Raw genomic sequence first — 27,919 nt, forward strand, 5'->3', positions numbered from 1 at the left:
CAATGTCAGCAGCGATAGCAACTGTCTTTTATATAAATGTACACAAAATCAGAAGACTTATATGAAGAAAACACATTTTTTGGACATAATAAATGAAAAAAGTGTTCAATTCACAAAAAATAGGTTATTCATGAACATGTAAAAAGCAAATACTGACTGCAGGAAACCCTCTCTTTGTTCAGTTTGATCTATAATGAGCTCACAGAATACAATGAATGTCTGGACTGGGCGTCCAGAGCCTGATTTGGGTTCAGGTACTGTCCTCGAAGCTGCCGCTGCTGCTGAAAGACGAGCGGAACCTCATGGTGCTCATGGGATCAGAAACGTACCCTGAAATACAGAAACAGCACCAGCGTTCAGATCACAGCCTGCTTTTGTAAGAAAAACCAAGTAAGTTTCAGTTTCTCAATTCAAAACCTGCACTTTTTAGTTCAAGCTGAGAAAGCACATGGGACAAGAAGCAAAACGTCTTAAAAAAAATTAAAAAAAAACTCCACTTGCCTTCACGTAAACCCACTAGGACTACTTACATAAAGAAAAACATTTACTGCAGTAAAAGAAATCAGATTTAACCCTAGTAAGAAAAGAAATTTTGTTGACCAGTCTTAAGTATATTAAATTAGAACCACATCACTTCAGTATTAGGACATTACATTAGGAAAGAAAATGTTAAATTGTGTTTCAACATTTTTTTTATGTTAATTCAATGTGTCAATGTGAGTTTTAAATGTACTGTAAGTTCATCCTCTGCTGAAAATAGTCCCAAGAATTTACACCTGATATTCCAATTTGAGCCTCTGTGTTTAAAGAAATAATTAGTGGGGGAAAAAATTGTATTTTTAGTAATTTAGTGTGTTCAGTTTGGTGAAAACATTCTTGTTTCATTTTTAATGTGTTTAAGCCTTCCTCAAGAGCAGCTCTTGACTCTTGGCTGTAAAAGTAAAAAAAAGCAAAACAAACAAAAGCAATAATCCCAGTTCCATCACTAAATTGTTAGTTTGCTGCCTCTCTTCTTTCTATAACAACAACTGTTATTACGCCGGATTGTTGCACGGGATTTCCGCGGACAAACCGTTTCGATCGATGGGAGAGAACTGCATGTTCCTCCTGATTTCCTCCAGCGAAAGGCCCCCAGAAGCTCGGCGACGCTCGCTGAAAACGAAAAAAAACGAACAGCCTCAGCCGCATTCATTAATCAGCCTGCAAAACAATACGTGGCCAGAATTGTACGCAGCCGCCACATTTAGATGCAGGGAGACAGGCGAGATGAGGGCCGGGCACAAACAGAAGACACCCGATATGTTCTGCTTTTCCTTTCTGCGGGAGCGTTGGATACAAAATTGATGATGGGTTTAAAAGACAGAAACTGCTTCTTTTTTTTCCAAACTTATGGTGTCGAGCTTTAGACGTAGGCTTCTAAAGGACCTCCTGTGTCAAACAAGACGCCATGCAGGGTTTCCTTTGTTTCATGTTTGATTACAAAGAAACAATTCTTCACATTTCTTCACAGAACTGCTCACTGAGACATTTTAACACATTTTAATGATTACAGACTTTGTTCCAAAGATTAAAACCAGCCCAGACAAAATGTACTCTCCTCTGCTCTCAACTGCATTTAAAGTTATTTAGCTTTTCTTTCTTTTAATATATTTGCTTTTATTTTTAACATCTTTTTGCTGCTTCTACTTTATCTTAACATTCTGTTGGTTGTGGTAGTCTGCTTTGTTTTTAATACAGCAGTTTGTGCAGCTCTGGTTTTAAAATAAAAGGTTTATTAATAAAAACTGATTTGATTTGAGTAAAATTAAAGTAAAAGCCTAAAGCATTTCACTGAAAGTCACCACCTGAAACCTTTTAAAGAAACATTTCTCAGGTTTTCAAATAATAACTATGAGGACGATTTCTACTGTAGATCAGTCTGAGGCTCTGAAACGACATTTAAAGAGGAATTAGTCATTAAGCACAGTGATATTTCTGGACAATGCTACTGCTGTTATGCTAATACTAAGTAATAATATTAATGATGATGATGATTTGTGATCTAGTGCATATTTTTTGCTTTTTAGCTCAAAACTGAAAGAGAAAATGAATGTGAAACTATTAAATTTGGTCCAAAAATACGGACCAGAAGTACATTTGAAATAAATAAAATAAAAGAATGATCTAAGTTTTATTCTTACTATAAAAGTAGATCATTTAATTATATAAAGAGAAACTTAAATCTTATGTGATGACCATAATGGTGCTACTTTTTTCAAATTGTGACTCAGTGACAGTAGTCTAGTCTTAGTCTAAAGAACAACCCCGATGAAAGTTTATGTAAACTACTTAAACTGCTTTAGTCAGTGCTTGAGCACTCGCTGAGTGTTGATGTGCTCATTGAGCAGCAAATGGTTCTCAACCTCCTGATCTTCACCTGTCTGAGAAGGCGCTCGAGTGTCCTACCTCTGAGTCCAGAAGGCGTAGGCGCGAGTGTTCAGAGCGTACTCCAGCTCGAAGCGGGAGCGCAGGGCGGCCACGTGGCTCCGGCCCGGTCCTCCTCGCCCGAGCAGGCAGTCGGAGGAGGAGGAGGGCGACAGGGAGCCGCTGCTGTTGCTTGAAGCTGGAGACATCAGCTGCGACACGGGCCGAAAAGAGACGAAGAAACACGACAGCATTTAGGGAACATTTTTTGGCGAGAGCAGAAAGGAACAGACTAGGATTTCCACACACCTCAACGTTACACAGGCATTCCTCCAGGCTGGAGACCACCTCAGAGAACTCAGGCCTGTCCTGGAATCAGAAACAAGCCATGAGTCACACTCAAAAAACCAACAACACATGAGCAGGTGTGTTCTCTCTGACACCGTCCTGTGTTTTTATGTGACGCAAAGGTGAGCTCTGCTTCTAAAGGCAGTCCTTTTGATCGCCTGCTTCCCAGCAAAGGAATAAACACTGCTCCATTATCCACCCCGTCCTCAGACAGCAGCCCGGATCTGTCTGCACCTCAGCATGAAAATCATAAAACAGAAAATTCTCAGAACAAACACAACAAGGACAACATTTAAACACCCTTTTATTTGATTTAAATCCTCCTGTTTACGGGGTTCGACGGGAACGCGTGCAAAACTTCACTATTTCAAAATTTAGGAGGCAATTAAGCCAAACTTGTGCGCAGGTGAAAAAGCTGTTGCAGCTCCGGTTTCATTAAACGGCTCCATGACGTTGCTCTGGGACAGTCGGGCAAACGGGGGACACGTTGGGCATCCTTAACTGGCGAACAGGAAGAACACGGAGCACAAAGAGATGGATGTGCCAGCAAGTTTGTCTCGCGGAATAATGCATCTTGATGAGGTAGAGCAGAAAAACATCCCCGGCTAATTACGAGCATGGCGGCACAGTGCTCTGCTCCTAAATGATGACTCGTCTGGGGACTGGCCTCTATCCTTCATCGGTGCTGCATGTGCTTAAAGGAACGGCTGACTGTGCAGCATTTGGCTCAGTGTAGCTAATAACACTGATGAGATTATAGTATTTTACAGTTTATTAGGCAACGTTGAGGTAAAGCGATCGATCTGATGTCTTAAAGTGGAGATCTGTGGAAAGGTTATGAATAATTACTGTCTTACCTGTTGTAGATAGCTCTTTAAATGACCTCAGTTTGACAAAACAGAGTGTAATTCTGAGCGAACTGACATGCTAAGAGCAACCAAAGTGGACTGCTGCCACCCTAAAACAACTCCATTCTCCAAACTTTGATAAAGGTTCGTATAAATAAATGCTACTTTATAAACATTTACATTGCCGTCGCTTTTCAAAGCAGTTATATACATCTAATTCTTTGGTTATTTGCAGCGGCAGCTAGCTGTAACACTTCAGGTGCAGCCAGGGGGAATTCCTTGCAGGAATATCCAATAATAACCAATGTACTGTGAGCCTGAAGGCGGTGCAAAGGTGAACAGCAAATGGTGGCCTTGTGTCGAAGTCACATGATTGGATCTAATATTTCTTATAATGAAAGAGGAAAACAGGAAGAATCTCAGGGTGTTACCTCCGGGCACGAGTTCCAGCCTCTCATAAGAAGCGCAGAAATGGGTTTGGGGATGGAGTAACCAATAGGAGGCCGGATGTGATGGTAAGCCATGTCCGCTGCAGCGGCGGCTGGGGGCAGAAGAACGGCTTAAATTTCGACACAAAACTGCAGCTTTATTGATATATCCAAGTTCAGTTTGCATTTTTCTTTTTAAATCATACACGCATATAAATAAAAAGAATACCACTTTACAATAAGACTACCCTTATACAAAATAATAAACAGTCAAGAATATAATATAATATAATATAATATCATGCTGTATATACATTATAAACCAAGAATGAGAAATTACCATGTATCAGATTAAAATACGCAATGATTTCTTGCAAAGCAGTGAGCCTACATTTAATTGTTTTTTGTTTTTAATGTTTGCTCTGTTACTCAGTCTTTGTCGGCCACATTAAAAGTGAAGCACAACAAGTTGTGTGACAAAGAGATAAATTTTAATAAGCTGAGCAGTCAGTAAGTTATTAGATATACCAGGATAAATAAAAAGTGGATCCCCAGATCTTGCCAAGTAGTGATATTTCTTCAGTGTATGAAGTTTTGTGTGTTTTAGTAATGATTTCTCAAGTGCTTAAATCTAATTAATAACTTTATTACAAAGCATTTATGAATTCTTGATTGTAAAGTTTTATTGAAGGCCATAACAAGTGTACTTTGTGCTTCCTGCTAACAATAAATGTCAACACTTTAAACATAAACAAAAAGCACTATTCCTGCTAATTTTGTAAACTGAGCAATGATGAAAAAACACCCAAGTGTGGGACTTGGTGGGACACTTGGGTGTCACTCTTTTTTTCTCAAATTAAATCCCATCCCAATGAGAACACATCTGACACAAAATTGAGACTCTTGAAATTCTAAATTTTCTATAGAAAATGTGTGCGTCACAAACTGTTCAACTATCGTGAGCGAAGGAAAACCAAACCACCTGGTTTCAAGTGAGCAAAGGGGATTTCTCCAGTGAGCAGCTCCCACAGACAGAGGGCGTAGCTGAACATGTCTGCCTTCACGGAGTAACGAGTGCACTGTGTGAACACCTCAGGAGCCATCCAGCGCAGGTTCTGCACACACACACACACACACACACACACACACACACACACAGAAACATTTAGACGCTCCAGAGGTGAAAACTGCATAAAGAGAATTTTGTTTTGCACACTGGGTTTCAAGAAGTGTATAAACGATGTGTTTTAAAGATACTAAAAGAGACCAAACACACACACACACACACTTACACACAGGAAATGGGCCCAATTATTGTAATAAATACTCAGTCCTGGCAAGGGCAAGTAGTTGGACACAACAGGCACATCCCAAGAGATGCAACACACTTAACATCAAACTGCAGGCAAAGCACTCCGTAGTGCCGAGTCAGCACATTCGGACAAATTCTGCATGAAGGCAGTTTTTCGCCGGTGGGTAATTGATGGCAGGTGCCAGCAGAAGCTCTGCCTTCAACTCCCACAAAATACCAGCACGTACCTTTATTTTCCCCTAAAGTGACTTATTCTGGCTGTAGTGTGAGCGGTATCTGAGTGAAGAGATCAAATACAGAGAAGGCAGCAAACACCACTGACCCCTGGCTGCTTGGTCATGTTGTCCTCATCCACCGACTGTAGAAACCTGGATTCTGGGGGGGGGGCAGTCAAGGGTCAGAGGAAGGGAGCAGTAGCGTTGGCACAAAGCACCATGAATGCCATCAAAATGTCCACAAAAGCTGTGACACCGCAGGATGTAAAGTGAGGATGCACCGAGTTGAATTCGATGCTAGCAGTCTATTTCTAAAGAGTTAATGGGTCATGTCACAACTAATTAGGTTAACTGACAACAAGAAAAGATGGAGAAAAGTGTCACTCAGAGAGAGACGGAAGTACAGCTATTTAAATATTTAACATGCATTAGAAAACTTGCGAATGTTCCTTTAAATCTGTAGCATCTCAGCCCATTAACAAATTACACACACGCCGTTACCGAGCTGCTTGGTCAATACACCACTACACCTGTGTGTATCATGTGGTGGCACAGAGAGAGATAGTCTTCATTAGGGCCCCCATTTTATGGATCTCCATCTAAAAAACTTCACCTCATCAAGCTTGATATTTTACAAAAATCAAGCTACAATTTGGTGTGGATGTAACTGAGAGTCACCCCAACACATACTCTGAGCACAACCTGATCACATGACATCCTTGTTTAAGACTTCAACCTGAAAGGCAGCGAGCGATACGCATCCCTTCATCATGAAATGAAATGACGCAACGCATTGATACCTACCTGTATTATAAAACAATAAATTCATTGTCATTTTGGCCCTTTAAATGCTGCTTTTTATGCTTCTCCTAATCAAACCTCGCAAATGTGTGGCTCCTTTTTTTTTAACTTTAAGTAAACAATATTACCTGGAAATAAGACCTGATTTTTCTTCTGATTTAATTTTATCAACCTATGACTTTAAATCTCACATTTAAGTGCAGCTGAAGAAACAATTACAAGGTGATTTGTTCATTTATAACAAGTGGAGAGGTGTCATAAAGTTTGTTCAAATTAGCCAACATGGGCCCCACATTTTAATGTAGTGTGGTCACAAACCAGCTCTGTGATGATTACCGCTGTTAGACAGAGCTGTTGTGGATGGATAAACCGGTAAATCCAAAAACAACGTGAATCCATTTTGAATCCTCACCTCCAAAGTCGGCCACCACTGCATGTCCGTCCTCATAAAGCAGGATGTTGTGGCTGGAAGGAAGACACGGATTATTTGCAGCGACAGCTGTTGTTTTCGACTCTAAACACCGTGGCGCCGGCACGGGTGTGATTAGTGCGACTCCGACCTGTTGAGGTCCCGGTGGATGATGGGCTGGGTGAGGTTGTGCAGGTACTCCATGCCCTTGGCCACGTCGATGGCAATGATGAGCTTGGACTGCAGGTCGATAAGCCTGTCCATTGACACATCATTAAAGCAGCAACCACTTAGCGCCAGATCGATAGGCTCTGCCAATCACAAGCAGCACTTTACACAGATCAATAGGACAGTCTATAAAGACAGCACCTGGCCACACAGTTAGCAGAACACTTCATCTGGATCAATGCCGATCCCGGCTGAGGGGCAGAGACCGGTGAACCTGACGCTCGCAGGATGATAATGAGACCTGTGCAAACGTGCTTCTTCTACAGCACCAAATATCTGCTTTCACATCTGGTTCATTACCACCTGCACACTGTAGATACACTTGATCTGAGACTTTAAAGAAGCCCACTTGCTTAGTCAGGTAGCCTAATAAAAACTGAGTTAAGATGTTATATAATGAATTAAATATCGAAGAATTCACTGACACACATATTTGGTTCAGTGGTGTATAGCATCCTGAGCCTATACCTTTTAACATTATATAATAACTCCATAACTCTATTGTTTTGTCCTCGTTGTGCATTATTTTAGTCTCCCTCTCATCAGTTTGTGTATCTGCGTGATCATTTTTCATGTAAATATATATATTATCCTCTTTTATTGGGTTGCAGTTGTTTGGAGTCGATCTGTGGTTGTTTCGCGCTGCTTTGAAGCACTTTTGCCTGTAACTGATATCCCTTTGTGCATTCCTTGAATAGCCTGGATTTGTGCACATTTTGAGTTTATTTTGCAGGATTTCTGCTTCTTTTACTTTGAGTTTTTGTCTAATGATAGTTCTTTGGTTTTCTCCCTGTCCTTTGCTGCATGATGTCATGTGTTATATGCATTGAATATATATTTATTTGTGCTCATGGTGCATCTGTCTTTTACCTGGTTCTGTTTACATGGTCGATTTGAGTCTACATCTGGACTATTTGTAGGTTACAGCCTGTATACATCTATTTGAGCCCATTTTCATTAATTTTTTATCTTATCCTATTTATTTAATCTCTTTGTAAGTGCTGTGGTGTTTCTAATTGTTTATTGACTTCCCAACAAGTTAGTGTAGATTGTAGATTTGATGGTTTACTGATATAACATGGCTGTATTAAAGTGTTTTGGGTTTTTTTTATGAGACAAACGCTCTCACCTCTTCTGCTCGTGCAGCAGGGAGAACAGCGAGCCTCCAGAGATGTACTGAGTGACGATGGCGAACTGACTGGGGTCGTCCAGGCATGCCCCCACAAACTGGATGATACAGGGGTGATTGAGGCGGCAGAGGATGGAAACCTCTCTGCAGAACATGTCCACATCCGACTTTGAGCAGTACGTGTTGGCTCGATAGCTGCACAGGAGAGCAGACAAATCGAAACAACTGATCATTTTTCAGTTGTGATCAAACAGAGGAGAGATACTACATCACTTCTTTGCCTCGGTGGTAGTGGGGAAAAAAAAAAAATACCGTTTTATGGCGACAATTTTGTTTCTGCATTTGCCTCTGTAGACTCTCCCAAAGGAGCCTGTGTGTGTAACGCATACGCTCATCAATATTATTATCAGATTTGCAAGCACATTAGCTAAAAGGGAAAACAAAGAGGAATGGACCTACCGGAGCCGATAATTTCATTAAACTCCAGCTCAGACAGTTGAAGGTGGAAATGAGACGGGAGGCTGGCTCTGAGGACAAGAACTTCTGCTTTTTCTGAAAATACAGTTTAATGTGTCTTTAGCTCAGACAGGAAATGCAGAGGAAGACAAAGTTTGTTCTTTTTGATTCGCTGCTGCAGTTTCAGGTAACTCACAAATGAATGATAACACATCGGGCACACAAGTTATAACTCATGGAGGATTGTCTCAAATCCACACAGGGTCAACACGGAGCTTTTAAGGATAGTCTGCAGATTTTCAGTCGGCTAAAGGTAAAGGTGGGAAGGCCATTTCAGAAGCTTAACGTTAGCTTTATTTATTCATTCAAAAACAAGTGTGTTTGGGTTCACTGTCCTGTTGTGTCCCAAGTTTGTTGATTTGAGGTGACGCTGAATATTTAGAGATAGTCCTCCTTCCTTATTATTCCATCCGCTTTGTGCAAAGCACCAGCGCCACAGCATGATGCTGCCACCACCATGCATGACAAGTGGTTAAGTGTTCTTAGGCTTGAAAGCTTCATCCAAACATACTTCTTGTTGTTTTGGCCAAATAGTTCAAAACTTTGTTTTGTCTGACAATTAATTGTTTCTCCAGAGGTCGTTCGGCTTCTCCATTAAGGCTGAGAGTGTCGCTTTTGGAGCAGAAGCTTCTTTCTTGGTCTGCCCCCTCTCAGTCCGGGGTGATGTAAAGCTCACATCACTTTAGACCAGTGGTCTCCAACCCTGGTCCTCGAGGGCCACCATCCTGCATGTTTTACTTGTTTCCCTGCTCCAACACACTTGATTCAGTGGTTAAATCACCTCTTCATGTTCTGCAGAAGCCTGTTAATCACCCATTGGTTCAAATCAGGTGTGTTGGAGCAGAGAAAAAATTAAAATATGCAGGATAGTGGCCCTTGAGGACCAGGATTTTAGACCACTGCTTTAGACAGTAACACTGGGGCTCCAGCAGTTTCCTGATCAAGACAGGCTTGAGCCTCAGTGGTTCCTGGGCTGTTCCTGAACATCCTAGCCAATGTCCTGTCATCTGAGGATGACAGGAAATTCTTTTAATGCTGGCTAAAAGAAACTACCAGCTACAGTCAACCATGATCACTAACAAAAATCAATAAGCCTTGGTTTTGTAAAGTGAAAAGATATTCTAAAACCTTCAGAACCCCTGATTGCGTGTACAGTATGTATAATTTTGACCCTGCGGATTAGAGAAAACACAAAATGAATTCAAACTTGTGCACTCAGTTCTTGTTGGTTAAAAATCATTCAAGATGCATGCTGCATAATCAGTCCACCCTGGAAATAGTCTAAATAAATCATCTGTAGCCTAAATAATATGACATTCATGTCCACGATGAGTGGATGTAAACATCTGACTGCAGCTGTGTATATTTAGCTTTTTGGATACTGAAGAAGAGAGCGATCTATAAGTCACACAGCCAACAGTTTCCCCAGAAAAATAAATAAAACCAGCAGCACAGAGTTCTGATCAGCATCTAAACCCATCCCCTTGGCAACAGACACAGAGTGTGAGCAGACATGTCGGCTGACAGCGATGTAGGGAAACCTGCTGCACTCAGTCCACCTCACTACCTTTAGTCATGCTTTTGATCTTTCCAAGAGGAGATGGAACTGAAACATAGGACCCATCTGAAAGAAATGTATTTCAACATGTTAGAGGGAGGCTATTCAGAGGTTTTTATTAAAGGCGGTCACTTCTCAGGTGCTGACTCACCCCCTCCTGGCTGAGAGTATTCATTGCACGGAGAGTCGTCTGGACGCTTGTAGTGTTTCAGCAAAGTGACAATGGCGTCGTGACCTGGGGGAGCACACGATGAGAACTGCACTCTGGCCGCTCTGCAAGAACAGTCGCGCTCGTGACGGAACGCACCTTTCTCATACGCCCACATCAGGCACGTCTGCTCCTCCTTCTCCCCGCTGGACCTGCTGGGGTCGCAGGCAACGAGGTTCATGTCTGCGCCGCTGTCCAGCAGGAACTGCACCAGGCGGATGTGACCGTGGAAACACGCACTGTGTAGGGCTAAGGAGGAAATGAGAACTTAGTTTGGATTTAGGTGGACGGATAGACAGAGTTGCGTTAAAGCAGATGAAGACTCACCTGTGTGTCCGTCTCTGCCCTGATAGTTGATGTTCATGGCGTTCTGGCTCAGCAGGAATTTTACCATCTCAATGTCTTTACCGTAAGTGCATGCACTGGAACATCGGATATAAACTCATTAACACATCAGAGCCTCAGTGCACCTCAGAAGATTTTAAATAAAGCAGCAGCAGCGTTTGTGACTGTACCTGTGAAGTGCTGTCTCACTGAATATGTTCTCCTTTGAAAGACTTTCTGTTCCAGACAGCTGGATTATCTCCTTCGCTGCAGCAGATTTGCCATTATAGCAGGCCCTGGTGAAGCAGCATTTACACAAAGCAATCGAGTCAACCCAACAAAACTTATGAAAGAGACATCTGCGACTGTATTTACAGGTGCAACGGAGTGTCCCCGTAGATGTTGACAGAATGAGGCTGAGCTTCAAGGTTTCCTTGGAGGAGAAAATGAACGATCTCGTGGTGACCAAAGCGAGCACAGAAGTGCAGAGGAACATGGTCTTCATTGTCTTGGGCGTTTACTGGTGAAAAGAGAGAGGAAGCCAAACAGGAAGCTGAACAATTGAGCCTGTGATCATCATTTTTTTTAAACCTCGCTGAATATCATAAGTGTTGTTGAACAGCTATGACAAAGATACATAGAAATGAGACTGAGCTATTACGTTTAATTTGCAGATCTGTGAACCGAAGAGAATCTCACCAATAGCTCTGCTCCCGTCTTCCACCAGCAGTTTGATGATGGCAAGAAAACCTTTGGCTGCAGCCAGGTGCAGAGGCCGGTCACCCACCTCACCGCTCGCGTTCACGTCTGCTCCAAACTTCAGCAGAAGCTTCGCCACCTGGGAGGCAGAAAGCAGCGAGAACGTGTGTGGGTTTTGCTTTATGGACACCGATAAGATGGTTTTGTCTATGAGAAAATGACAAACGTGGGTTTGCACCAATGACAAAGTTTCTGAAATGGTTCTTTTATGACTTTCCTGAAGTCTGTCCACCTAATGCAACCTGATAATGATGATAGGGTGGTATGTAAAAAACAAACGGCAATCTGCAGAAGAACCATCAGCTTTAAGGATCAACAAGGATCTAAATTTAAGCAACAGTGGTTGTTTTTTTATTCAAAATTGCAGTCTTACTTGTCTGATATACTCTGTCCAAGGTTTTTATTTATGCCTTTTTAGTAATTCTTTTTATCTAAGATCATGTAGTTACTACATTAATCATGGGTTTTTGGTATCCGTTCATCATTTATTCTTTAACTTGTGCAGAGACTGCAGGTAAAAATCAGCCTGTGTGGCTCAATTTGGCCCATGTGCAAGGTGAACTGAACTACATGTGTTAATTTATTGTGTACTGTCTCTCTTTAAGTAATTAAAGACAAAATATTAAACAAGAATCACCTGCTCGTGACCGTAGTAGGAGGCGATATGAAGCGGGGTGAAAAACACAGCATCCTGAACGTTGACATAAGCTCCATGTTGCAGGAGTATATCCGCAGCCTGTAACGGGCAGAAATGATAAAGAAAAAATAAAGGAAAAAAAAAAAACAATGTGTAAAATGAGTTCAATGTGAGGCAGATATGTATTTTCTCTCACCTCTTGGTGCCCAGCCAGTGTGGCAACATGCAGGGCCGTGAGGGCGCCGTATCCCACCTGCTGCACATCCGACCCACCGTGGAGGAGGGCCGTCAGCAGCTCTGCGTTGTCCTGTGCCTCAGAAACACAACGATTAAAGCACGCCATCCTTGAAAACAAGGGTCTGACATGTCATGGCGACGCAGCCACGTGGGCTTTTGGGCGTCCTTTCACTCCACCATGTGGTAAAACTTTAAAAAGCTCTCAGACAGACAGCTGGCATTGGAATTCAGAGAAACATGTCGGGCTTCAGTTTGCCTCACCTTATAAGCAGCCAGGTGGAGCGCGGTGAAACCATTTCTGCTCAGTCTAGAAGGACGAAGGCCCTTAAGCATCAGGGTGTGCAAATGCTCCTTGTTGCCTGAATACAAACAGGTGACATGTGGTAGTAGTAGTACAATTCACTCATCTACTGAGACAACAACCTAAAAGGAAAGAAGGGAAGCCAACTGCAGCAAATGCAACGTGTTTTTAACCTTCAGGAGCAGTTTATTTCACCGCCTCTGTTCACTTTTTCTGCTTGCTGACACCAGAAAGGTCATTTCCAGACAATAATGTCAGTCAGTACCACAGTAATCCTCCCCTCCACTGTCACATTTTGCAGAGGAGTTATTAATAGACACATGCACATACCTCCACACACGCAGCAGAGGTGCAGCAGCGACAGCCCCTTCTCTGTTCGGTAGTTCACATTCACCTTCTGAAAAGCCTCATCCGAGCTAAAACCACACACACAAAATACAAATCCCTGAGACAGAAAAGTCATCCAGCTAGGCTGAATATCCACAGAGGTTCTTCGTGGTTTGAATGACGACTCACATGGACTGAACTTCACTTGTAGCAGGAAAAAAAAGTTAAATTTGTCACCTGAAGGCCAGGTTAAGGTCCGCCAGCGCACTTTCTGGCAGCTGGAAGTCATCCTCCAGCTTCTCAATGATCACAGAGTACGACTCGCCCACCTTCTTCTTCCACTCATCTTCACATCCCCACCACCAGAATCAAACAAAACAATCTAGTTCATTTACATTTTTCAGCGTGGCATAGGTCAGGTGATTCTCAGTCCCATGGAAACAAAAATACCACTTCAAAACCATTTGACTCACCTGTGCAGGTCTGAGATGGTCTTGATTTGTAATTACCCATTGAAGGGTGCCTCCTCTCTGTATTCCTTCTGTGTTTTGTGAGTCTGACAGAAACACTATCTCCCACTCGGACACAATCGCACGGGTCCAGATAAACCGAGCACACGGCTGCGGGCTAAAAATAAACCCCTCTCAGTGGAACGCAACAGACAGCCGATCTGCCTCCACTGTGTGTAGAAACTGTGGAAAACAAAGCAGAGGATCAGTGTCCTGCACTCTCCCTCAGAGCCCAACGAAGGTCTGAGGGTCGAAAGTTTACAGAACCATCTACAGGACGTTGTTTTGTCATGACTTTGTCTTTTCACAGAAAAAAACTGAAAGAAATCTTTCAATGTGATTAAAAGTTCAAACTGTGTTAAACTGTCTTCATTTTTTTTTATCTGTTCAGAAGTTGTTCTTTTGAGCAGCTTAAGTACTTGACCTGAGAAAAATGAAAAAAAAAGCAGAACTTACACACTCAAAAGACAAAAAGGACAATTTAAGAGAATATTTTCATTGATCTTTATTTAAACTGAAGGACATATGAAATAACATGTCTGTTTGAGTAACATGTTTGTCTTCAAAATTATAGAGGTAAAAATCCACATAAAATGAAGTAAATACTCTCCAAAGCAGACATTTTTCCATCTGTTTCAACCTTTCACAAACTCATCCAAACTCAGGACGTGGGGATAAGACAACATTTTCTCCTTTTAAACATGAGTCATTTTAACTTTTACTAGCAAAATGCAATTTAGGTTGCAAATATTAAGTCAATAAAAGTCAATAAAGGCATTATAAAGGAGCCGGCAGTGCTAACATGAAGTAACATGTTGACGTTTCGGCTGCTATTTCAAATGACAGTGACATTTAAAAAAAAAAAAACATTGCCTTTTAAGGAACTTGAAGAAGCTGTTTTGTTTTTTTTGACTGGTCACAGGATATTAGAAAGGTCACACTCTGGTTTAAAAAATATGACGCACTGAGCGACCTGTGGACTTCTGCAGAGGATCACTGCTAAACTCTGTCAACCAATCACAGGAAAATTTAGTCATTCAGAAGATTAATGCAGCAGCATGCAGTATGTTGAAAGTACTGTTTTTTTATATTATCTAATGTAAACCTACTCTTTTAAAGTTTAAAATAAGATCTTGAAGATAGACATTAGCATAATATTAAATAAAACATAGAATTGTAGAAAAAAATAAAACAAAATGATAATTTTTAAAGCAGTTAAACCAAAATTTGTTGATAGAAGCCAAAACTGTGAATGATTTTTTTAAATCAAGTTCTGTCATCTGGAGAAAGGCAAAATAAATGAATAAATAAAAGCACAATTGATGTAATTATCTGCAAACATGGTTGTTTCATCGGCTCACTTTTCTCTGAGTGATGTCGTCATGCAGGGCCCTCCTGAGCTTTAACATTTCCTGCAGGTCTTTCTGCTGTAAGCAGTCCTGCATTGACATTAACGGCGCGTCTTTGGGTAGGGGGCTCGCGGAGCACCTCAGGACGGCCTGCAGCATCGTCAGAGACAATGAGAAGGAGCTTCGCTGATCAGGACAGACGGGAAACAAACGAGCGTTCCACAGACTACAGCTGCCACTGGAGAACTTCAGGAATTCCCCCTCCACCCCCCAGTGGGACAGACACTTTGACAAGCTGAACCCTAAGAACGTCAGCTCCTCCGTAAACGCGGGAGCGTCCACGCTGTGCTTCAAGTTATCCTTAATCCCGAAAAAGACCGTGACGAAGCCGGTGTGTTCCCGTTGGTTCACACACAGGGAGTGCATGAAGACTCCAGCTGGCACAGATTGTCCCGGGCCGATCCAGCAGCTGCTGATGATGGAGCCCCCTCCTACAGACGCCCCCGCTTCCAGTCTGGAGTACTCCACCACTGCTCCGGCTCCCACAGAGCAGCTGGGATCGAGGACGCTGTACATGACGCAGCAGCCAGAGGAGTTTTCAGCCACACTCAGGCTGAAGGCGGACGACAGGAGACCCAGCTCGCCTCGCAGCGCCTCGTCCTCAGTCAGGTGAAACAGGTACTCCGAGGTGGTCCCAACGTGATAAAACTTGGAGTTGTTCAGCAGGATGACATTCAGGGGGGTCCCCTTGAGAAAATGGAAGATCTTTTGGCGGCTTTCAACCAGACTGCGCTCCTCTTTGACGGTATTAGCAGTGTTGTTGGTGTATTCCACTGTGGCTTTAGGGCCTAAAGCCTGAAGAAAGTCCCCATATGCATCAATCTCACAGCTCAGAGGCCCCAGCTCCTTCAGCAGGTTCAGAAGAGACTTGGCAGTAGCAAAGTCGAAATAATAGGTGCTGTCTGTGTAAACAAATTCACTGTCAGACACGAAAAACAACCCACTCGGCTTCTTACAAACAGCTCCGTTGTCTCTCATCTTATCGATGCTCGGCTTGTGGAGAAAGCGCAGACAGGAAGCGTTCTCCATTTCCGGGTAAGAGGAACTTTCATGCCGATCCAACACAAACACCCCGTGGGTCGTTCCCACAGACAGAGAGGAGGGGTGAGCCAAAGCTGTAAAGCCAGGTTTATCAAACGTAACCCGCTCTTCCTCGCCTACGCTATAGAGCTCTATGTCGTCCGCACAGGTCACCAGGACGCCGGGCTTCATCTGTGACGGGAAATCCACGTACATGGCCAATTTGAGCTCCAACATCTGGTAGATGGGCTCACCCAGAGGCAGAGCCATGAAGATCTTGCCCAGAGCGCTGGCACTGGGCAGACGCTGGCTGAACCCACCTGGAAGCAAGAGAAGGAAGTGAGAAACGCTCACTTTGTATAGAATCTGAACGCTTCTATTGACTCATGATTGTTCTGCAGTTCTCTCATTTTTATTTAAAATGCTACAATTAAATGGTTCCGCAACATTTCTGAGAAAACCTTTCTTTTTATTTTAAATATGAAGCAGAAAAAAAACCCATCTTGTTTTACTGTTAGGGAAAACGTCTCAAACAAGAAAGTATGAAGCTGACCTGATTTTGCATTGAACTCTTCAGGAAGTCATGCTTTTCTTTTGCTTAAAAGTAAAAGTTAAATAGCTGACATGGCTGCAACAGAAGGAGTGTGTAGTCTACAGTAGCCATTTGGACTTCTTTGCTATGTCAAAGCTATAATTTACTCTTTTTTTTTTCTTCCTACAGCCTTCAAAGCAGGCCCTGGGGATCAGTTCCCCTGTTTTCCTGTATGTTTATGTGTTCCCTCTGCTTCAACCAACCTGAGTTAATTGAATAGGTAATGAGGTCCAGCTGAATATCTTTGTTTTGTCTATGTCAGCCAGAAGTGGTCAGACTCTAAATGCTATAAAAAGGGGCTTTGGAGCTTTCCTTTGCTATCTTGTTTAGCCTTGGAGACGCATGAAGGTGAAGAAGATAGCACCGTTTAATAACTCCTCAGGACCAGGATTGGTTAAACAATGTCTAGAGCAAAACCTTTTTACCACATTAACATGGAAGAACAAGAATTTACTCTAGATTGAATTTATTTATCTATAAGCTACACAATCTGGGTTAATTGTAAAGCAAAAAACACCCCAGATACGATAACAACAAGGAGCATTTCAGCTATTTTCCTAGTATTTGTAGACAAGACATATTGATCAACAATGTATAGTATGATTGTGAATATTTTAACACAGATAGGGTTTGGTCTCTGTTTGATAACCACTAGAGGATGTGAAAGATAAATGAAATAAAAACCATCTAAAGGAGTGAACCTGCATGGATGAGGATGACTCTCAGTCCACTCAGAGAGTTTCCATAGATGTCCTCCAGCTGCTGCAGAGCATACAGTGTAGAGCCTCCATTCCCTTAAAAACACAACAATAAAACAAGGTAAAAGTTAAATCAGATCCCTTCTATTTCTGTCCACGGCTGGCTGACTTGTTCTCGGACCTATTTTGGACCCAGGAGGATCTGAGAAGACTTTGTAGTGAGTTCCGAGGGGGAGCTCCTTCCGGTCGAGTTTCTCGCTGATTTGCAGCTCGTACGCTTCTTTCTGGCTCCCGTCGACAGCTGTCACGACTACTACATCCCAGAACTCACCCGAACGAACCTCTCGACCTTTAAGAAAAGCAACAGGTTGTTTTTTTTTCACTTAACTAGAAGACATTCATGTTTCAGATGTGTGAAATACAAACTCTTACCTCGCAGAAAGTTTAGTTTCCCGAGTTTTTCTCTTGTTGCAGTTTGTAGTTTCCTGCTACAGTCCGGATTCATAATGGAACTAAGAATATTTAATAAATGTATCCGGTAAAGTGCTAAAAAAAAGGCGTGTTTTTAGTGCAGAGACTGTACTTTCGGGTTTGCTTCCGGGTTGGTCACGTGATCAGCTGTGGTCCAATGAGAGCGCTCTGCAAGAATCCTGGCTTGCTTGAAAAAACTAAATTTGGCAAACATGAACAAATTACATTATTGTTTTTTTTAACTTTAGGTATTATCATTAGTATACATTTAGAGGTTAAATATGAAAATAAAAAAAAATTAGCAGTGAGAAAATGGACGTGAATCAAAAACTGAGTCTCTCCTCTGAAGGCTGTGAGCTGACTGGATTTACATCATGATCAAAGAAATTTTCTTCCTGGGACGTTTTTGGACTATATTATTTTCTGTTTCCATGATTCAGACTGTTTTTTTCATAAGCAGGCTCATTCATTTCCTAAGTTTCAGTAAGCAGTTTGAGCATAAAAGGCCTTTTTAACAAACACAATTTAAACTTCACACTTTGCAAATGAAAAAAAAGACTCCAGATTTGTACTTCTGCCTGACATGATCACTGACTACAGCATTAAAATCCCAAGGCAAAGTGGGATAGAACTGCATCCTTTACTCTCCTTTGTTTCCCTTCATAAAAATGGTTAAGGAATGTTAGGAATGCAAGGTGGTCAGGGATGAACACAATCCACAAAACAACTGTGTTTATTCTTTAAATGAAATCATTGCAGTCTGTCAGATCTTATGTCAAAAACACTATAAAATCAGTTTGAGTGCATCTGCACAAAACTACACTTCTATCTTTAAAAACAAAGGTATTTTGGTACACTTAATGTTAAAAAGACCCTCAATGTTGTCCGAGTAGTTTAATTTCGGTGTTCGGTATAAATGTTTATTACTCGTCCTTTTGTCCTTGGAGCTCACCGTAGTTAGTCTGACGTCATCACGTTACTGCGTCCAGTGTTTTAGCATTGCTAACGTTCGGGAGCCGAACCACCGCGGGGAGAGACGTACCGCAGCATTTGTTTCTTTACGAGTGTGCGTCATTTAAAAGTGAGTTATTTGTTCGAATGCCTATTATTATAAGTGTTCGTTTTATACGTGTTCGTTCCGAGCTAACGGCAGTGTATATTGTGGAACGGTGCGCGAAATACACGTTATTAACGGTGGAGGCGGACTTCCTAGCTTACGGCTAAGCTAGCCAGTTATTGTTCTGCTTATCACGGTGAAACTTAATTTCGGTATTTGTTTATTTTACAGAAAAACCACACGCGTACGGCGACCCATGCTGGCAAATTAAACCACGCTGTGTATGTGCTCATCCCTGTTCAGTATTGATGACTCAGTTCGAATACAGAATAATCGAAAGGAGCCAGCCTCGTGTCTTCATTCTCCTACATCATCACCCATCCTAACACCTTGTCCTGATCTGATTCCTGGCTGAAGTAGTGTTCTAGCCGACACTCCAGGTTGAGAGCGGTGATAAACACGGTCCAGTATCTTATGATCCGTTCCCAAGGCAGACTCACCTACACCTAATGTACATGTAAACTTATTATTATTTAATTTAAATAAATTAAAACTGGTTGAGGTGGTGGTACAAAATAGAATACAGCAAAATAAATTACTACACCTCATCTTAAAGCAACTTTAAAATCTTAGTTACACTAGCACGGTCGACAAAAACAAAAACAAAAACTGTCAGTGTTGAGACAAATCATGTTACATATCTAAATGATAATTTCTCTGTAGGTCAGAATTGCATAGAAAGGTTTCTGTAACACACTGGCTTTAATAAAGAGGCAGAAAATCTACTTGTGCACATTTGCTTTATAACTAAAGTCCATAACTCTTGATAACCCGTGAGAGGAACTGAACTGTGACTTTGTTAAGAAGCCAGGACATCCCTCCACTGCAGCGATGAATCTGAGAGGACGCTGCTCGTTCCTCCTGATGGGACTTTCCTTCTTGCGAGGAGACATTGTGTTAAAACAAAGAGGGTGGCAGAGTCTCGAGGCTGTCCTTGTTAGCCTCCAGGAAGTGGCTGCAGGCGGAAAACGTGCTGGAAAAGCTGGAGGAGAGGCCGGCAACGTCGGTGGAGATGTAGGGGAGGACGCCTGGCGTGGCCTGATTGTAGTAGGTGATCTGAAACAAAAACACGACGTGATGTTGGACGTCGTGTCTCAGGTTCAGTTAAACATGCAGCACAGGTACAACGGGTCAATTCGCTAACCTTGGTGACGGTGCCGGACTCCTCCCAGAGTGTGAAACCCGCGCAGAGCACCTCTCCCCTGGTGTAGTCCTCCGTGGGCGGGTGAGTGGGCAAAGTGACGGAGCGCAGAGCGATCAGATATGGGTCCCTAGAGGAGACAAAACGCAATCATATGAAACACTGTTAAAATGAGTGTTGAAAACAAACCAAAAAAACACAAAAGTGTCATTTTGAAGCACCTGGCATCACAAGGTTTCCTTCTAGATCCCAGCAAGATGAAATCTTTCCCTTTACCACCTTTACTGACAGAGGGAGTAACAACACGATAAAGGGTGTCATCCTCATCCGCCTGGTTGATCACCTCACACTCCCTGCAGATGAAACACAACAAAGAAAAGAAGGGAGAAGAAGAAAATACACACATACATATTTTATAGATTTTAGATTTTTCAGGGTCAGATGCTGCTCTCACAAGCAAATAATCAAGTTACATCTCGGAGTTACTGCTCATTTTTTTACATAAAACCAGTAATTTGGAAAACCTCCGTTCCTGCTGTCATAAAATAGTTCTCTGGAGAAAACTGAGCTCGCTCTGCTGTAACGCTCGCTGAACAATGAACTGAGTCACACGAAGCCAGATTCTAGTTACTGACTCATAATGCCGGTCCCACTCTTTTCTCCTCCTCAGGTCTGACAGGAGGTGGAACGCCTGCTCTGCTGGGACACTGACGTGCATCTCCACCTTGATGCATAGCATGTGGTTTTCCTCCAGTATGTACAGCCTGACCTGTGAATGCAACACCGATGTTTATGTACAGGTCAGGGCAGGCTATTGTAAAAACTGACACTTAACCTGGAGAGTGCATGGATGATTAGAAATATTCTTCCTATTAGAAATAGCTTTATGTAAAATGCATCATATTGTGAGCTCCTCTCATTACCTGAGCATTTTCTAGGGGTCTGTAGAAAGGTTTGGAACAATTAATGTCTTACCTGTTGTAGATCGCCCTTTAAATGGCCACAGTTTCGAGTGACAGAGTTTAATTAATTAATTAATTACTAAATAACTGGAGGTTTTCAGGATAGAAGAACTCCACTCTTGCCTCGACCACACTCACACTAGCAGTGAGCTCGTCTGTCTGCTCAGATTTTAAGATATAACCACAACAGGTAAGATATTAATCGTTCATAACCTTTCCACAGAACCCCACTTCAAAAGATCTGAGGGGGTAATACATGTCAGAATGCGAAAAATAAGACAGCTGTACTTACTGAAAAAGCTACATCCCGGATAATATTACAAACCTTATTTTTCTCTGATGTTAAGACCCAGTTGCTCCTGGCATCCATCAGTTTCAGAGCTGAAACGTTGTTGTAGCTCAGGTACATCTGAAAAAAATAAAATTAAAAAAGAAAAAGCGCCACCTGAACTCATAAGTTCGAGCACAACGTCTGAACAGCTTTTATCTCTTTGCAAACAATACCTGGTTACTTGGATCCCAGGGCACAGACAGGGGCACTTCGGTTTGCTTGCAGGAAGTGATATATTTTCTGTAAACATTAAGGACGGCAATGATGTTCCTCGGGCACCAAACAACGGCCATAAAACTAAACAGTGTAAACACTCCGACTCAAGCAGGAATGCCACTTATTTGATTAATAAGCAGGAGAATACAGATTATACTGAAGGCAGGGTGCTTAACGGCTGAACAATGAGTTTATTATTCTGCACCCAAGATTATTTAGCAGTGATATGCTGTCCTTGCTGCTGCAAAATGACTCTAAACAATGGTCTGTATCACACGATGCCATAAAAACTAATACACTTTTCAAACACATTGAGTGATTTATACTACATCATGTTAGATAATTGATTTTTTTTCTAATTTTTATGCACTTTGTAGGTCATATTATTTGTATATTTAATAGTTTGTGTTTAAAATATGCCGCCTTTATACAACGAACTGAAGAAAACAGCTTCCTCCTCAAGCCAGCATTTACCTAATGTTATCTCTTTAAGCCAGGCTTACAATGAAGGACAAAACCCTGATTATTTAATATCTCAGTAACCTGTCAAGGCGAATCTTCCTCCTGGCAATAGCTTCTTGGTAACGTCTTCCACCATCCTGTAAAACGTCCCAAACGACACACCTTTCAGAAAACTTCCTTGCCGTTGCAGGCCTCCGGAGCGGCAGGAATGCAGGTTGAAAAACTTACAACAGGCTCGGGTCGTAGCCGTGGCAACGTGCGGGGCTTCCTGTCACCGTCCAGCACCTCAAAGGTCATAAAGGCGCTGTTTATATGGCGCAGGGGTTCACCACCCTGATAGGCCTCGGCACAAACTCCCACCTCCATGCTGGAAAACAACACAATTGCGTAAGTTGCAAACACACACAAAAAGAAAACATGTTACAGTGGCACACTATTGCCATTTACTGAAACATGCTTATTATGCGGACACCCACCTGTGTTTGAAGGTATTATTAACAATAGCTTTCAGAACCAGTCGGTCCCCAATGTGGGACGGGCCACGGAAATGGAACATGTCTATGGTCCTCAGGGTCGGGTGAGCATTACACAATCGACTAGATCAAAATATGGGGAAAAAAACGAAAAGTTTGTCAGTTTGCAATTAAAGCAATGGAAGACATTTGAGAACATAGATATTTTTTGTCCAAAAAGGGGTCAACCAACAAAGATGATCGCTCTGAAAAAAAAAAGACAAAAAAATAAATAAAAAGTAGAAAAACAAACAAACAAAAAAACAAAAAAAACCCCAGCTTGAACAAATATTCGCGGTCAGCTGAGGAGCATGTGGACCGAAGCCAGAAGGCTGCTGGAAAATTGTTTTTGGAGTATAAAAGAAGCATTCTGTTTAGTCAAACCATTTTAACAAACACATATACAAGGGGTAAAACCATGCAATTAAGAAATATATATTAATAATGAAAGAATTTTAAAAAACACAACAAAATTAAATATGTTTTGACAACGCAAAATTCATTTCAGCACAAAAAACAGTATTTTAGCTGTGAAACATGACAGAGGTAGTATCATGGTTTGGGACTGTTTTTGCATCATCTGGACCAGGACTGCTTGCCACCACGAATTTTATAACAAATATGGATTTATACCGATGACGTCTAAAGGAAATGTAAGCCTTTCGACTGAATATCTAGATACAGCAGATCGTGCAGAACAAAAAAAAAGCAATCCTAAGAATAAAGATCATGACTTGGAACGACCGATCTGACCTTAATGCTGGATAAAAGTTAAGGAGGAACCAGTCAGGACTGAATTATTTCAGGTCAACCCAGATTTAAAGCTGCTCCATGTAGAATAATAGATAAATAACTCTTAAAGCTGGTGGGTCAAAATGTACACCAGGAAAAGATTAGCATACTTTGCCACTCACAAATAAATCATAATGAATCAATATTATCAATAAATAAATGACCAAGTATTAGGGTTTTTCTTATTTATTTTAGACTGGTTATTTTTACTTTACTTTTAGGACTTATGTGGAAATCTGATGATGTTTTGGGGGTTTTTTTGTAGTAGAAAACTAAAAAACATTATGTTATATATCTCTAAGTCTTGTCAAAACAATCTTTTTAAAGCTAACCATTTTTCAGAAAAGAAAAAAAAGAAAAAGGTAATACCTTGCTGCAATTGTAGCTACATTCTCCATCCAAGCCATGATCTGGCCTCCAAAAGTGCTGACCTGATGGTTGGCGTGCGGCGGCAGCACCAGCTCCACGCTCTCTACTCGAGTCCGCTCGGCTGGCACGGCGTCCTCGTACTCCTGACGTTCTCCTGGTGAAGGAGCCAGAACAAGGAGCTGTAATCCAACCGACGTTTAGGCGCCATGTCGTAAAAAGCCTCGTGCCCGTACCCAGCTGAGCCGTGCTGCTGTTCAGCAGGTCGGTGATGATCTCGGCGTGGATGAGCCTCATCCTCCGCCGCTCTGCTGCCAGGCTATACTCCATCTGCTCCGCCTGCGTGCGAGGGATCACCTGCTTCAGGTGTACCTGTGTGCTCGGAAACATGAAGCCCGGCGACGTTAGATTCGGCTCAGGTGAAAAATGCTTGCGGCTCGTGTTGTTGCAGCTTTTTTTTATTTTACCTTGCCGGCTTCGGTTCGTCTGGAAACAAAGGTGGCAAAGGCACGGCAAACCTTCCACTGCCGGTCGGTGTACAGGTCTTCACAGGTCACCAGAATGCCCACCTGAAATTCAAACGAGCGCCGCGTTCACTGCAGTTTCAGCGATTAATCTTCACTCTGCTGAAGCCACACGGAGACGTTCACCAACCTCCATGCTCGACGTGAAGGCTCTGTTGACTTTTGCTACGATGCTGACAACGTTTCCAACCCTGCAGAAGACAGACACCAGCACCCGTCTCTACTATCACTTTGTTTTAATGAACAATATGTTGCCTGTCCAGTAAACGCTCCTTCAGAGTCACTCCATGTTGAGGCGGTATCAACGTTAATACGTTACCCTATGGTGTGCTCGAAGTGGATGTCGTCTACGGACGCAGTGACGCAGGAACAACCTGAATGTCTCTCAGCTAAGAGAAGAGAGATTACACAAAACTGTAACGAGTTTGTAGGACAAAGCTTCATATGTGAACAGAAATGCAACCAAATAAAAGCAATCAGTAAAAAATATATCAATCTTATTTAATCCCAGGAGCACAGCTGCAGCAGAAGTTATGAATGCCTTAGACAAGCGGTCTCCAACAGGTTTGATGATCTGATGTATATTAAAATATTTGTATAAATGTTGATTTAAAAAAAAAAAAAAAAGCTTTTGATTGTTTCTGTGCGGCCCAGTTCTAAACAAACTATGGACCGGAACTGGTCCTCGCCCCAGTGGTTGTGGACCCCTGGCTTTGACACGTATTTTCTTTGTGAAACTTTGGGACAGCAGATCTGAAAAATAACAAAACTTTTTATATAAAAAAAGGACTTTTTATATCTCAGCAAAGCTCATTATTACAACTTAATTATGACAAAGTCAGACATATTTATAAATTAAAAACAATATCTTGACAAAAATATATATCTATATTATATTGGCCAAAGTTTAATTGTGTACTTAGTTTTAATGACTGCAAATAAAAAACTAAATTTTAAGCCAATTAAAAAATAAAATGTAGCTCAGAACTGAAATCAGTACAAATAAAACAGTACACTGAAACAACTTAAAATCAGCAATATCTTTACATATAATACTGACAAAATAATAAGAAACTAATTTTAAGCACAGTATTGCAATAAACAACCATTGGGAGCTCTTTTTATTGCGTCTCTCTGGTTGTTTTTTGTAAATCTTTGCAGCCATTTTGCATTTAGAAGTGTTTTTTTTTATGTCCTTTGGAGGCGACTGTATCTCCTTTTATTTTAGCATCTCTGTCACAGATTGTCCGTCCCTCTGGTAATCACGTGTATTTGTGCAGCGCATCTCCTCAACACAACACGCTCGGAAATAAAACCAAAGCTTCAATGAAACATAAATGTATAGGAAACACATACTGATTAAAAACATAAAACTGAAATCAAAACTTTATCCATTAAGTTATCAAGTGAGCCTAACTAAATGCTACCAATAAAACAAAACATTTGAATCTAAAACCACACCTGTGACTTTTTGGCACGTTAACAAGTTTAACTATAACATAGAATAAATTAAGATTTTCATAGAATGTCTGTTTTGTTTTCATTCTGCTTTAAGAAACATTAAAAATTGGGGTTGTTTCGTATCTCATATCTGCCATTTTATGTGATTTTTTTTGTATTTGTGTTGAATTTAGACACATTAAAGTGAACTTTAAACCCAACAATCAGGCTTTTCTTATTGCGAGCTTCCCTGGGAATGGAAAATTCCCCTCTTAAACGTCTAATCTGCCACTGTGAGAGGACTTGGGAGGACCTTCCCCACCGGACAAGCAGGCCGTGGAGTCCATCCACTTCAGAAGCTGCCCGACACTCAGCTCCCCGCAGTGATTGGCGTGGCAGGGCAGCACGATCTGACTCATCTGCACCTCGGTGGGGTTTCTGTACACCTCCCCGCAGACGCCCTGGATCACCTGGGGCTCCAAAGTCACGTCTGCCAGCTTCTCCTCGGACGTCATGACTCTATAAAGACGGGGAAAAATGCAGAAAAATGAAGGGTTTCTAAGTGAGAAGGGGGGAAACTTGGCCAAGTCAAGTGATGTGAAGTACTGTTTAAAAAGACATAGTTGGTGAAAGGAGAGGCTGTTATTGAAGGTTAAAATTTAAAGACAGTCATCCTTGTGGGCAAATAAGGGCAAATTAGTGGTTAATATTCAGACAGGCTGTCAAGCCACCAAGTTTGAGTTTTACTCCCTGTCAGACCTGAGAAAAGCACATTGGTTTGACAATAATCCTGAAATAATCTGGCTTTAATAAGGGATTGCTCAACATTTCTTTCCCCGCAGCCACCTGAAAGGCTCAGTCCTGTAAACCACCACTGCGTGTAAAGCCTGCTTTAATTGCAAAGCGAGCCGTGGAGATGTCCTTTCTGAGTGAGGCGGCGGACACAAACTATTTCCAGAGCTGCCCACAAAAAGGAAGCCCTGGATGGTGGAGAGGGCCAACTTTCTGCTCCTGCGCGGCTCGGCTGACTTTCAGAGATCCGCGGAGAAACAGCAAGCAGTTCAGAACTTGTCCCAAACACCTAAACGTGTGTTGTTTGTGGGCTGACACACACACACACAAGCCAAAACACAACGGGCGAGCTCTGACAACAAACAAACACAAAATGGCTCACGGGCTGGAGGAGCTGAAGCTGAAGTCCCGTCAGCGCGCTCAGAGCCGGCGGAGGAAAGTGCGAGGCATGCCTCTGAGCTGGTCCGACACGCAGCACGACCACCCTGTCCTCAAAACACAGCTGCTCTGCCGGAGAAGTTCGTCCACTGGAGGGAGGAAGAGGCAGAGACACCCCCTTCCTCCTGCAGCGGGCGGCTACAGTGAGTCCAGCTTTTTAAGGTGGAACTGGAGTTGGAGCAATTAAACGCACCAATTAAAGGTGTAGATAAAAAATATATCTATGTTTACTTTTATTACACCACCTCTATGATTTTTAACAAGTGTGAACTGTGAGTCTGACCGAGAAACAGATGTAAACTAGAGAAAATGCAGTGTGACCGCTGAATGAGCCGAATGACTGCTGAAATTAGCCGAAGGAGCTGAAATTAGCTAAGGAGATTTTAGTGAAAACATGAAGAACAGAAGCTAAAAAGAGCAGAACGGTAGGTAAAAGCAGCAAAAGCGTAGCTAAAGGCTGAAAGTAGAAAATGACTTCCTTAAAGTAGCTAAAAGCTATTCAAAGGCTAAATGTAGCAGAACACCTTACCAAAAATCTAAAAGTAACAAAAGGGCAGCTAAAAGTGGTAAAAGGCTATCTTAAAGTTAAATGAGTAAAAGGTTAGCTAAAAGTAGCAAAACACTAGCTAAAAGTAGCAAAAGGGGAGCTAATAGCAAAAGGTAGGGAAAGGGGAGGTAAAAGTAGCAAAAGACTAGTTAAACATAACAAAAACTCAACTAAAGGCTAAAAGTAGCAAAATGCTAGTTAAAAGCAAAAGCTAAAAAGTATCAAAAGGGTACCAAAAGGTTAGCTAATAGCTAAAAGTAGAGAAAGGTGAGCTGAAATAAGCAAAAGACTAGCTAAATGTAACAAAAAGCCAACTAAAGGCTAAAAGTAGCGAAATGCTAGTTAAAAGTAGCAAAAGCTAAAAGTAACAAAAGGGTAACAAGAGGCTAGCTAATTGCTAAAAATAAAGAAAAGGTAGCTAATAGCAACAAAAGACTAGGTAAAAGTAGCTAAAGGCTAGCTCGCAGTTAAAAGTAGCATAGAAAGATGAAAATAGAGCATGTATGCTGAAGCAAATTTCAAAGAGAACAATGGCTTTGAAGGAACTGAAGAGATTTTTAAGGGGAAAATATTTGTAAGCAATTTAAAGATT

The 27,919-nt window shown here is 41.9% G+C and overlaps 3 protein-coding genes and 1 long non-coding RNA gene across 8 annotated transcripts; 1 reads left to right on the forward strand and 3 right to left on the reverse strand.

Annotated features, from left to right (window-relative positions):
* Positions 1-10: 10 nt before the first annotated feature.
* Positions 11-13,669, reverse strand: tnni3k (TNNI3 interacting kinase). Of its 3 annotated transcripts, XM_017407370.3 has the most exons (25): positions 13,462-13,667; positions 13,226-13,334; positions 12,992-13,077; positions 12,622-12,719; positions 12,320-12,430; positions 12,124-12,222; positions 11,427-11,565; positions 11,103-11,247; positions 10,919-11,023; positions 10,731-10,825; positions 10,503-10,652; positions 10,347-10,430; positions 10,205-10,261; positions 8,581-8,673; positions 8,434-8,491; positions 8,122-8,316; positions 6,916-7,020; positions 6,768-6,820; positions 5,662-5,714; positions 5,010-5,142; positions 4,031-4,140; positions 2,713-2,772; positions 2,446-2,615; positions 1,073-1,152; positions 11-330 (listed from the first exon to the last, which is right to left on the reverse strand). In XM_017407370.3, exons 1-25 carry the CDS (start codon positions 13,499-13,501, stop codon positions 251-253), a joined length of 2,508 nt encoding a protein of 835 aa, XP_017262859.1. In that variant the 5' UTR covers positions 13,502-13,667; the 3' UTR covers positions 11-250. The 3 variants fall into 3 exon arrangements, 1 of the variants encoding a protein (XP_017262859.1); XR_003038767.2 differs by lacking the exons at positions 11-330; positions 1,073-1,152 and having other exon boundaries at positions 2,527-2,615; positions 2,713-2,979; positions 13,462-13,669; XR_003038766.2 differs by lacking the exons at positions 11-330; positions 1,073-1,152 and having other exon boundaries at positions 2,527-2,615; positions 2,713-2,985; positions 13,462-13,669.
* Positions 13,670-13,984: 315 nt separating this feature from the next.
* Positions 13,985-17,830, reverse strand: fpgt (fucose-1-phosphate guanylyltransferase). Its single transcript, XM_017407371.3, has 4 exons — positions 17,649-17,830; positions 17,398-17,565; positions 17,220-17,312; positions 13,985-16,246 (listed from the first exon to the last, which is right to left on the reverse strand). Exons 1-4 carry the CDS (start codon positions 17,719-17,721, stop codon positions 14,847-14,849), a joined length of 1,734 nt encoding a protein of 577 aa, XP_017262860.1. The 5' UTR covers positions 17,722-17,830; the 3' UTR covers positions 13,985-14,846.
* An 807-nt stretch (positions 17,831-18,637) lies between these two features.
* LOC108230806 lies at positions 18,638-24,975 on the forward strand. 3 transcript variants are annotated; one of them, XR_001808381.3, is made up of 3 exons: positions 18,638-18,768; positions 20,616-20,745; positions 22,107-24,975. It is a non-coding gene; the product is annotated as an uncharacterized LOC108230806 (long non-coding RNA). The 3 variants fall into 3 exon arrangements; XR_001808382.3 differs by having other exon boundaries at positions 20,616-20,698; XR_005232800.1 differs by lacking the exon at positions 18,638-18,768 and having other exon boundaries at positions 20,609-20,745; positions 22,107-24,788.
* On the reverse strand, positions 19,665-26,918 carry acot11b (acyl-CoA thioesterase 11b). Its single transcript, XM_017407361.3, has 16 exons — positions 26,725-26,918; positions 25,873-26,069; positions 24,430-24,499; positions 24,241-24,301; positions 24,054-24,155; positions 23,823-23,958; positions 23,590-23,743; positions 22,393-22,512; positions 22,145-22,283; positions 21,998-22,053; positions 21,412-21,478; positions 21,233-21,316; positions 20,581-20,714; positions 20,167-20,298; positions 19,949-20,075; positions 19,665-19,860 (listed from the first exon to the last, which is right to left on the reverse strand). Exons 2-16 carry the CDS (start codon positions 26,063-26,065, stop codon positions 19,702-19,704), a joined length of 1,734 nt encoding a protein of 577 aa, XP_017262850.1. The 5' UTR covers positions 26,066-26,069; positions 26,725-26,918; the 3' UTR covers positions 19,665-19,701.
* Between the last annotated feature and the right edge of the window lie 1,001 nt (positions 26,919-27,919).

Source organism: Kryptolebias marmoratus, linkage group LG24 (assembly GCF_001649575.2).
Source record: "Kryptolebias marmoratus isolate JLee-2015 linkage group LG24, ASM164957v2, whole genome shotgun sequence".
Lineage (NCBI taxonomy): Eukaryota > Metazoa > Chordata > Actinopteri > Cyprinodontiformes > Rivulidae > Kryptolebias > Kryptolebias marmoratus.